We start from the raw sequence: 12,429 nt of genomic DNA on the forward strand, positions 1-12,429 counted from the left end.
GCATCTTCATACAGTGTCCTCCAATAATAAACTTCTCTTATTTTGCTCTGCAGTCAATCCTACCAGAAATCCTGTGCACTCTGCAGTGTCATCAGCCCCATTCAGTTCACCTCTGGGGGCTAAAGAACCCTCCCATGTTATAGAAATGAGAGCGGGAGGTGTTCTGTAGTCCAAATCAGGAACGTGCAATCTATCCTCCTCCGTAGATACAGTATAGTGAGCATTGTCACACTAGGACAGGGGTTGTGTTAGTCCTAGTCCCCAGTCACACCTATGCGATTAGAAGTGCTTCAGCCATCTTAACACAATGCATGACAAAGAGAATCCCTTTAGTTTCTATGTGACCCATTCACACCTATGCATTGCACTGCGACTCTGAAAAAAGTGCTGTGGCTTCATTGGTGCATTTAAGCCCCATAGGGCTTCATTGGTGCATTTAAGCCCCATAGACCTTCATTGGTGAATTTAAGCCCCATAGACCTTCATTGGTGCATTTAAGCCCCATAGACCTTCATTGGTGCATTTAAGCCCCATAGACCTTCATTGGTGCATTTAAGCCACATAGGCAGTGGCAGTGCATTTCACACCTAAGTGTAACATTAATCGCACAAAGCACGCTATTGAATAACGCTCCTAGCGTGCATTATCATGTGCTAGGGGCATTGCATTGCCATTCATTTGAATGCTACCCCATTGCACCTCCCAACATCGCAGCACAACACGCCGTGCTTTTTCCACTGTACTGCAATGCATGGTATTGCGGTACTATACGTTGCATTGCGTTGCAGCTGGGAGGCATGTTAGGGTGCCATGCAAATGAATGGCAACCCAACACACCTAGCACACAGTAATGCACGCTAGGTACACTGTGCAATAGTTAATTGCACAGTATAATGCAATTAACGCTATTCTTAGGTGTGAACAGGACGTTAAAATCCATAAAAAGCAACGTAAAAACGCATGAAAATGCAGACGAGCAGTGTTTACAGAGACTTACTAACAGGAGCACATTTGACAAGACTATGAGCAGCAAATAGTAGGTGTGTCTGGCTCTCCATTGACATAATACATAGCACATGATCTCTCTATACAATCCATTGAATAGATGAAAGCAGATAGTATTCCTATTATTAATAAAGAATAGGAGGGGGGTAGATGGGAACTATTGTGACTCGCTAATGCTGTGCACAGAATGAATCTGTGGAGGATAATGATAGGAAGTCATGGAGAAGTTGGAGGTTTCCAGCTTAGCACCTCCTCCTGGTTTTCATTTGTGTGAAGATCAGACCACCTCATAAAGCCCCTGATAAATGCTGCAAGCTCCAGGGCTGGCTGCTGTCTCCTGCCTATGGTGCTGAACTGAGACAGACATGAAGGAGATCCTGACTCTTCTACTGAGCTGCATCACCTGTAGAGGGCAGGGGATTGAGAGCAGCCTTCCTGTACAGGACTGTGCCCTGCTCTCTGCCCATGGACATCTCACCCAGCACCAGGTGACAGATGGCAAGGAATTGGTGATCTCTACATGGGACACCAGGAGACAACTGGTATCATGCTCTGTGGAGGAGGATGAAGGGGCTGTAAATTCTTTCCTAACCCAATGCATCAGGCAAGATGATGAGTTGTACAGTAGCTATGGAGGCTTTGCTGAAGCCAGAATGGCATGCTTCTATTTTCTGCAATCAAGGAGAACACAAGCAAATGATCACCATGCAAGAGTCAAGAGAGGCTTTACCTACCCAGGAACCCTGTGGTGCGGAGCTGGGAATAATGCAGAAAAAGAAACTGATCTAGGTAAGTTAAAGCTTACCAAATTCTAGCTGGGGTCTAGACCAAGGGTGGGCAATTCCATCGCTTCAGCTGTTGTGGAACTACAAGTCCCATGAGACATTGCAAGAATGACAGTTACAGACATGGCTTTCAGAGGCAGAGTCATGTTGGGATTTGTAGTTAAAGCACAGCTGGATGGCAGGAGATGCCCACCTCTGGTCTAGACAACAATGCATAGTGCTGTGACCTGGTATTTATGTGAAGGTGGAGGAAGGTCTTTAGCATTGTAACATTGTAATTGCATTGTAACATTCTACATTGTAATTGTAGTCCAGCATCCTGGATCTTGGCAGGTCTAAGTAACAGACATTTTTAGAGCTAATGCACAATAAAGAGGAGGTGTTGTCCTCCGCTACCAATTAGTGTCTTTGGGGGAATGAATGAAAAGCGTCTGGGACAAACTTTCTCTCAACTTTGTCTTAAGAAGAGTGCAGCCAATCAGCTTTTAAAGCCCATCTCTGGGCAAACCAAAAAAACTACCCTTGCAGTGGGTCTACCCCTGCACTGCAAGGGTGAGCTGCTCATGTATGCCTATGGTACTTGAATAAATCATTTTTACCTACCTAATCCCTGCTCCCCTGGCGACCACCACTCATCTCTCTCCCCTTCACTACAACTGGTGCAATGTCCCTCAGCATCCTCATGTCTAATGCAGATCTATAGACCCTGCATTAGATGAGATGACATCAGTGACCCTTAGATCCCTGAAGCAAAGGGAACAAAAGGCTGCGGAGACCAGTCTAGCATCCCAATGGGAGCAGGCAAAAGTGGGGATCAGGTAAGTAAAATTGCTTTTTATGGTCCCTTTGTGAGCACTTAACCCTTGCAGTGCAAGGGCAGCTTCACTGCAAGGGTAGTTTCTAGTTTTGCCCAGAGATGAGCTCTTAATGATCCTTTTCTAAGCTGTGTAGGAAAAATAATGAAAGATAGAAGCTGATTGGTTGCTATTGACAACCGCACTAGTTGAGACTTGTTTTATAAATGAAATGTGCACCTTTTAGAATCAAATACAATGCACATATGATTTTTATGATATTGAAGCTTTTACTGCAGGTCTATATGGCCAGGCAATAAGCTATGGGCATCCTTTTCTATTTGTCTCTCGCAAGAGCTTTTGAATTGAATTTTTTTGGAAACAGCAAACTGCTGCATCATAAAGTTTTGTACTTGCTAGAAAGCACACCCTCAGCATAGCATGATACTGACCCCACAAGAATTTACTTTCACTGGCTTTGCTGACAAACTCAGATAAATGCTTTGCAATGTCTCAGTGGGTGTAATGTAGGAAACAAATACTGACCAGATTTTATGAAGGGAGAATGGGATTGATTGCTGCGGAAAGCACTGATATGTTTTACAGTGCTCAGTTTTCAGACCTGAAGCCCAGCAGTTTCAAAAAGAAATTGTAGCATGTGAAAACCATGTCTCAATATATGATGAAGATGAAATGCATCGCACTGAGGTCCTTATAGAATTAAGCCCCTTTCTTGATTATCCAGTATTGTCCTGTGTCCTAATCATAATGATCTGATAATTACAGTACAATAATTCCAAAAATGAGCTGTCAACACCTGGTGATGCTACATTTTGTGTATTTATTATACCAAGGCATTAGTATTTATAACTTTAAAGGGTAAGTTCACTTTCCCAAGTGAATTTGGGAAAATGGACTTTCCCCCTCCAATCTTGTCCCCTCTCCCCCTGCTATACTTACCTTTTGGCAAAAGCTCCTTCCACTCCGCTAGTATATGTGTACTAGTTATCCCACATACTGCTGTGTAGTGTAACCCTGCGCTATGGATTTTGAATTTGACTTGTTAATGGCAAGCATTCATTGGTCAGCGTGGTCATTTTTTAGCAAAATTCAAAGTCCATAGTGCAGGGCTGCTCTACGTAGCAGTATGGGGTATGAACAGGACACCTTTACAGGAGGAGATTCCCAAATTCTCTTGCGAAAGTGCACTTACCCTTTAAAGACAATCCATCACCATGAAGAGATCATGCAGCAGTCACTAGATTAAGTGCTTTGCTGTCAGTTGAAGATTATGAAGAATTCTCTGCAATGTTCAGGCAGTGTGAAACTTTCTTTAACAGTTTTCATTGAGATTGAATCTGAAGGTAGCAAAATCATTTATCATAAATTGTGTTATTATATAAAAAAAATGATGAGCACTGAATAAATGGCTTCAATACATGGGCGGAATCTCGTTATCCTATTGGTCCTGCATTGTTCTCAATTGCAGGGCATAATTGATTAGTTGCCCGATTATTTTTTCAACTAATCGATTTGTTGCATTAAAAAAATATCTCCATTCATTTCCAAAGTTGAATGTTAAGCCGGGTGCACATGCTTCGAATTTCACCTCATTCTTGATGGACCGGACAAAATTGAATGCGTGGGGCTGCTGTTGGCACCTTTCCAACTGGCATTCCTCCATCAGCTGATCGAAGGAGCATGTGGAAACATTGTTGGCCAAACAGAGGTAGCAGCCAATGAGCTGCCAGCTCTGTTCGGGTATTCTGATGGCAGCTGCTGTCAGAATACAAAGGAAACAGTTGGAGGTTTCTCAATCAACGCTTATAGGCATTGATGGAGGAATCTGTTCCATTTTCCTCGTTCACCCAGCAGGTTGAACGAAGCAAATAGAAGCGTGTATACCCGGCTTTAAAAATTAAACAAAATTTTGAACAGCATTTGTCAAGCCTCTGATAAAATGATCCAATGTTCAGATGAGATTTTTTTGGATGAGCTTTACTCATTCTGAAAGTAAACTACCCCGCTGCCAGCAGGAGAACAATGATCTGGTATCTAGAGAATCCCATTGATGCTTGTAAACTTTTCTTTTGAAATCTATCTGGAGATAACTGCTAAGATCTCAAGGTAACATATTGATCATTGCCCATTCCAAGCCAAGTGAGATACTTTGTTATATAAGAGCAGCAGTAGACTGTAGGCATCATAGCATTATAGCTGAAGGCCAATCTGCAGATGAGTTTGTTATAACTATATGACAATTTTCTTGCTTAGGTGAACACAGAGAAACAGACTCATGCTGCAGGACACACGACCACTGTGAGCATGTCATCCACTCCTTAACCTCCAACTATGGCCACTGGAACCTCCGCTGGCACACCATCAGTCACTGCCAGTGTGACAACAAGTAAGTTACTTCCTTGAAATTGGGGTGGCTCAGAGGAAATGGTATTTGTATTAGGACTTTGTGTAGTAATATAGAAATGTACATTTCTATACAGTTGTGTAATTTCTAACAGTCGGCGGTAAATTGGTAGAACGATGAGCTGTGTGATACTCCCAAAACATAATGCTACAAATGTAATAAACGGTATGGATGGGTCTTTGTTACCAGGAATACAGTGTCGTACAAGGGCACAGCTTCATTGGGCACAAATGGAATATATGACTCAGGGCCCACAACACATAACCGCAATATTAATAATACAATTATACACAATAACCCATAACAATATACAAATATACTTGGACACATCACAAGTATATTTCCATTGCTGTGATAAGGGGAAAGAAGTGCTCTTGATTTATGGCAGGACTTAAGAGACAGGCCAAGAGTCCGGTCTATGGTGAGACAGACAGGGCCGGATTTCCCACAAGGTCAACCGAGGCGCGACCTTGGAGCAGCAGGGAGTAGAGGGGCAGCAGGGGGTGTGGAATTCCAATCGCCGGATGCCCAGGACATGCAGGTCCTTGCTTTGGGCAAGCAGGGCTAAATGTACAGCGGGGAATCCGCCGCTTGTTTTGTACAAGTGATCTCGGCGATGTCGTCGAGATCACTTCTATGCAGCCTGCATACAGGGGGGCGCATTGAGGAACCTGGCTTTGGGGCAGCAGAGAGTGTAACTCCGGCCCCGGAGACAGACTATCAATGAGTGTACAGCAATGACAGAATGTGAATGAGTGAAGATTGCTATTATACCTACGCATGCTATTACACCACTGATTGTATAATTTCCCTGCGTGTATTTGGCTTTACACTGATATTAATTGAACATTGTTTTCTTACTACAAAACGACAATATAAAGTGACACAATCTTCACTCATTCACTTCCTCTGTCATTACTGCACACTCGTTAATATCCTGTCTCACCAGTCTACATCAGCTACACTGTACCCAAACAATGATAGCTTGTCCTTGGTAACATGATTTCTTTCACCTAAGACCTCTTAAGCAGTTTCCAGAATAATCTAATAAACCTAAAGTAGACCAAATCCAACAAGTGAGTGTTATGTGACAGCAGTAATTGTAAATCTGATACTGTTGGTTACTGAACTTTATGTACGAGTTTTGCCCTTTTTTTGCACTGGCTTGGATAATTCGGGTCATTTTAATAAGTAGCTCCATTGACTTTTATTTTTTTATGTGCAGCATTTACTAGGGGGTAAGGGATACCGCATTCTGGTGTCCTGTGGGTTCTTGTACATACTTTGTTGGAATCTTTAGAGAATTTGCTTCTCTAAAGCAACAATGGTATCTTAGCTGAAAAAATCAGTGAGCTGGTTATGGATGTGCCATTTGTAGAGAAAAATCATCATGATAGTACAGCAGTCACTACACGGACAGATTTGTTGGTACCCTTCCTTGAATAAAGAGGAACCCAGTTTTTTCCAATAATGAATCCAGATCAAATATACAGCAAATTGCCCAGCAAAGTATTTCATAACATTTTTGCCCAAGCACTTACAGTCATGTTTCCGAACAGCACCAACTCTCTCAGCTTCCCTAGACCTCCTGTTCAGTACAAAATCACAAGGGACAGAGCAGTCTCCAGCAACTGTTCATCTACTAGCTTTGAGAAAGGAGAAGGAAGAAGGGAGGAAGGAGAGCAGGAGGATGTTTTGCTTTGCTGTGTCTGTGTTTATGTTTGTGTTTGTGGAGAGACACACAGATTACTGGCACACACAGGGGTGTCTCCATTGGACTCTGCAAAAGTAGAAGGAGCCACTCTAAAACAGGATATCAGGTCCAGTGCTCAGGGGACCAGCTGATTCTGTACGGAACTAAAACTTTTAAACATCAAGAAGCAGCATCAATTGACAGTGGTTTCATCAGCATTTGAAAAAAGCTTAAAAACATTTTGACTTTAAACCCTTACCAGCCAGCTGGGAGCTCCATGGATCCCTCAAGCTGTCACGCTGCGATACACGACTCGCGGCCGTTTTAGAAGCACGGGCAGAATCGCGGCGGGAAACTGCACGATCCCCCCCCCCCCCCCACCGGGATGCCATTGGAAAATAATGGCACCCACAGTGCGATCGGTGCACAGCTAGGTGACTCCTGACTGCGCGGCAATCCACGGTGGGGTGTCGCCTAGGTGTGCACCGGCCCTAAAGCACATTTTTTTTAAGTAAGTTAGTGTGATGGTGACACAGAACTACCTTTTAAGATGTAGGTTAAGGCTTTCAGGTTTGATCTAGTATGAGTGTGTCTAATATCTATATATGGTTGATAAGGCTGGAAAATCTGATTTCATGGTGAAAAAAAGGGAGAATACTTCAATATATCGTATATGTAAATCACTTTTGGTGTATTAGGCCTCATGCACACTGGCACTCCTGGGTTAGGTGCTTCTAAATGCAGGATAAGTTGCCTGGGAAGTAACAACTTTTATGCTTCACAGATCACATTTTGCTGTGTTTAGATGTTCCTGTTTTAAGATGGGCTTATCCGAATTTACAGTTTATCACTGAAGGCAAACTTTCCGCTTGAATGATACTATTGAAACACCATAACATGCATTCACATGCGTTTAGATATGTCCTCTAGATGTAGGTTTTACACTGCCAGTGCCTTACCTCCCAACTTTCTTAAATGTGAAAGAGGGACTCCAATGGTAGTTAGGCAATGTACACACCCCTGCTCCCCCCCATGTTATGCGGGCTATTAGGAATTTATATGACAAAAATAATTTTTTTAACCCAGAACTGTTGTGTTCCACCTTCGCTTTTCCTTTATACTGTCTTCTCTTAATAGTAAACAAGATAATTAAGAGATTAGATGAAGGTGTTAGTGCAGAATAACACTCTTGGTAGTGAAATGGAACCTTTTCATAGATATTTGTCCAACAGATCAAAATGAGGGACAACTGAGGAGGAAAGAGGGACAGAAGGATTTGGTTTGAAATGAGGGACCGTTGGGAGGTGTGCAGTGAGAATGAGGCCTTGCTGTCATGGTGACCTTCAATACTATCAAGGAAATGGAATGTGTAAACACCAAACACTTTGACCTTCCAGTCATGACAAAGTCTGGAAGGCCAAAGTGTGGAGACAAAAAGGGGACAAAAAGATAAAGGTACAATGCTCGGGCTGATAAAAATTAACTTGTTTACAGAGGATAAACTTCACCAGAGAAATTGGAAATGTAATGTATAATAGGTGCATTGCGTAGTACTGCAACACATTTTACACATGGTGCTAGTTTTACCATACCTCCCAAACTTCTGAGACGAGAAACAGGGACACCTTCCAGCTTAATGTATTTAGGTAATAGACACACCCCTGCCAACAACCCCCCCCCGGTTTGCCGACCATTAAGAAGTTATATGCCAAAAATGATTGGATAAACCCAGAATGCCGTATTTTGCGGTCGATAAGACGCACCGGACCATAGGACGCAGGGAGGTCCGGCGCGCCTTATGGAGCACTCGACAGACCGTAGCTTCTCTCACAACTTCTATGACAGAAGCTGTGACAGAAGCTGCAGTTAGTGACCGCTGAGACAGGTGGCGCTGTGATTACAGCGCCACGTTCTCAGTGATCACACAGAGCAGACGAAGAACGTCCGTTCTTCGTCTGCTCTATGGTGATCTCGATCGTCGCCGCTGCTCGGTTTTAATACGAGTGATCTCATTAGATCACTCGTATTAAACGAGCAGTGGCTCCTATTGCTGAACTCGATCGGCCCCGCCGCTGCTCGGTTTTAATACGAGTGATCTCATTAGATCACTCGTATTAAACGAGCAGTGGCTCCTACTACTCGCCCGGCGCCCGAAACTGCATGTCGCGGGCGTCGGGATTCGATCCATAAGACGCAGGCACATTTTCCCCCTCCTTTTTGGGGGAAAAAAAGTGCGTCTTATGGAGCGAAAAATACGGTAGTTGTTTTCACCATTACTTTTTATGTATATTGGCTTTTCAAAATAACAAACAAGAATAAAAAAGAGATAAGATGAGGGTGTTAGTGCAGAATAACACTTTTTTTGGTGGTTAAATAGAAACTTCTCGTAGATGTCTGTACATCAGACCAAAAAGAGGGACAACTGAGGAGAAAAGAGGGACCTCAGGATCTGGTTCCAGATGAGGGACAGTCCTTCCAATTAGGGGACAGTTGAAAGATATGGTTTCAGACTTTCAGTAGAAGCAGAGCTTCTCAACATTATACATTTTGTCTATGTATGGAAGTCATGGGAAGAGAGGGGACGTACTGTAGATTATAATAGACAGGCGTCTATGGCCTACAGTTGTCAGGGCTAGACAACCTAGCCCCAATTCTCTCAGTCTCCTTCTATTGTTTTGCTTAAACACAGGAGAAATTGATCCGTGAAGTATAAAGAAAAATTGTACTTCCCAGATCAACTTTTTGTGTTCATGCTAGGGATGTTCAGATACCAAGTACCGTACTCGGTACAAGTACAGATACTTTTCCAGCTCCGTGACTAGACTAGAGAAAACCATTCAAAAGTTAGGAGGCAGATGTCATTTGTAAGGATGCACCGATACCATTTTTTTCAAGTACGAGTACTGATACTTGCCCAAGTACTTACAGATACAAGTACTAATACATTTTTAATTCTTGTCATGTGACAGTTTTTCTAAAACAATACAGACTAATGATTTCAGGACAGTGGTGGAGCGCCAGAGCCAGGTAACAGCTGCAACCCTGGTAGTTCTTGTGAAAATGCCAAGTATCTGAACTGCTATCTGAACATCCCTAGTTCATGCGTCTAGACATGTTCAGAGTCTCTAATCTGCTCCTGGATGCACAGAATTGTATATTTTAAAGGACCTATTCCCACCAGTCTTATGGAACATAATGCACAGGAGCTGTTGTGTGATGCTTTGTTACAACATATTGCACTTTTTTGCACACATATTGTTGTACATTATGCTGCGTAAAAATTTAGATATGCTAAACTTTTACACAACGCGCATCAACTTACCTTTATGGTTTTCTCAGTGTCCTTGCGTTGAGCCCGTGTTGATCAATGATGATCAGCACAGCTTAAGCAACCTGGTATGCATAAGCCCTAACACAGTGAATTATACCATTTAAAATGATTATATGCATGTATATGCAATTAGAATTGCCCTCTCACAGAAGTGCATGACCGTGTGAATGAGGCCTAATTTTAGTATGCAAATATGGCCGTAATAGCGAATATAATTTGCAAATGCAGCTTTTCAAACATTTAATCAGCTGCAAAACTACTGCTATTGGCTCCTTCACTGGACACTCCTTCCAAGAACACTTGGTGCTGTTACATAACAGAGTGTATAATATGTTTCTGCCATCACTGCAAAAGAATCTTCAGGGATGCTTTGCTGCCAAAGCAGAACACTAAGTAAAGCTTGGCCTTTATGGTAGTTATGATATTATTATAATAACTAACAGAAATGTACCTCGAGTGTATCTACTTAAGCCTCTGGAATTTGTCTTTCATTACTATGCTTGTTCATTGGTGATTTTGTTAAATAAAGAATTTTAAGGAAAAAAAAAAGGAACAACTGAGGAGGAAAGAGGAACAGAGGGATTTGGTTCGAAATGAGGGACCGTTGGGAGGTGTGCAGTGAGAATGAGGCCTTGCTGTCACGGTGACCTTCAATACTATCAAGGAAATGTAATGTGTAAACACCAAACCAAAAGTCATGACACAGTCTGGAAGGCCAAAGTGTGGAGACAAAAAGATAAAGGTACAATGTTTGGGCTGACAAAAATGAACTTCACTGTGTACAGAGGACGAACTTCACCAGCGAATGGAAATGTAATGTATAATAGGTGCATTGTGTATTACAATACCTTGACAACATGGTGTTAGTTTCAGCATACCACTCAACCTTCTGAGACGAGAAAGAGGGACACCTTCCAGCTCAATGTATTTAGGAAATAGACACACCCCTGCCAACAACCCCCATCCCCCCCGACCATTAAGAAGTTAAATGCCAAAAAACGATTGGTTAAACCCAGGATTGTTGTTTTCACCATTACTTTTTATGTATATGGGCTTTTCAAAATAACAAACAAGAATAAAAAAGAGATAAGATGAGGGTGTTAGTGCAGAATAACACTTTTGGTGGTTAAATAGAACCTTCTCGTGGATGTCTGTACATCAGACCAAAAAGAGGGACAACTGAGGAAAGAGGGACCTCGGGATCTGGTTCCAGATGAGGGAGAGAGGGATCTGGTTCCATATGAGGTACAGGCCCTCCAACTTGGGGACGGTTGAAAGATATGGTTTCAGTAGACGCCAAACTACTGCTATTTGGATTCCTATACTGGACACTCCTTCCAAGAACACTTGGTGCTGTTGCATAACAGAGTGTATAATATGTTTCTGCCATCACTGCAAAAGAATCTTCAGGGATGCTTTGCTGCCAAATCAGAACACTAACGCTCAACCTTTATGGTAGTTATATTATTATTATACAGGATTTATATAGCCCCAAAGGTTTGTGCAGTGCTTTACAATATATGAAAGACATTACAGTTACAATACAATTCAAGACAAGATGGTTAGAAGCACCCTGCACATGAGAGCTTACAATCTAAAAGCTCTTGTTTAAAGTGTATGAAGATGAGCTTGTAGTGCTTATAGTCCTAATCAGGAGCATAGCCTAGGGTGACAACACTGCTCCTCTATAAATACAATGCAGAGTGTGTGTCGCCACCCTAGGAGAAGTTTGTTACTGGAAGGATCACCGGGTGAGAATAAAGCCTGAAAAAGAAAACTAATGTAGCTGCCACATCTAAGGACTGGTAAGCTACAATATATAAATTTCTTGTGTTTCGCTACAAGGGCCCATTTACACATATGCACATGCTCTGTTTGAGTGTCAATGCATGTTTTTGGTACTGGTGCCCTTGTGTTGCCTTTGAGTCCTGAACAAGTGTTCTAGCCCCAAATAACACACCACAACGCAGACATGTTTTAACAGATGTACACATCATGGTGTGTGGCGTGGTTGGAAATTAATAGGAACACTCACATGACCAGGGCTGTCTTTACCACAGGGCAAAAGGGGCAACTTCCTTGGGCCCCATAATTTACAGGGGCTCACAGCAGTTGTCCCTTTTGCCCACAGCGGCAGGCCAGAGCACCACTAGTGGCGGGGGCAGACTGGGCCAGGAGACTGCTGTCGTGTTGACAGCCAGGGCCAGCGTCGGTAGAGAGGAGGAGCCGGACGAGGAAGGCGCCTCCAACGATCGGAGAGTGCTGCAAACAGATGGAGCTGCGCTCATCTCTGCCCATTGTATGCAGCTCCAGAGCACCAGGCCGGCAGAGGATGATGATGCTGAGAATGGGGGGAAGACGATGCTGCCTGTGGAGTCCTGTGTATATTGTATTGA

General features: G+C 42.9%; 1 protein-coding gene across 1 annotated transcript in view; it reads left to right on the top strand.

The window, feature by feature from the left end:
- The first annotated feature begins 1,244 nt into the window (after nucleotides 1–1,244).
- PROCA1 (protein interacting with cyclin A1) overlaps nucleotides 1,245–12,429 on the top strand; it is a 15,599-nt gene continuing 4,414 nt past the window's right edge. Inside the window, exons 1-2 of the mRNA XM_018555007.1 lie at nucleotides 1,245–1,794; nucleotides 4,859–4,991. Of these exons, the coding sequence (XP_018410509.1) occupies nucleotides 1,371–1,794; nucleotides 4,859–4,991 (557 nt within the window). The 5' untranslated portion in view covers nucleotides 1,245–1,370. The remainder of the gene's footprint in view (nucleotides 1,795–4,858; nucleotides 4,992–12,429) is intronic.

The sequence above is a fragment of the Nanorana parkeri genome, unplaced genomic scaffold (genome assembly GCF_000935625.1).
Source record: "Nanorana parkeri isolate BGI_ZX_2015 unplaced genomic scaffold, ASM93562v1 scaffold181, whole genome shotgun sequence".
NCBI classification, from domain to species: domain Eukaryota; kingdom Metazoa; phylum Chordata; class Amphibia; order Anura; family Dicroglossidae; genus Nanorana; species Nanorana parkeri.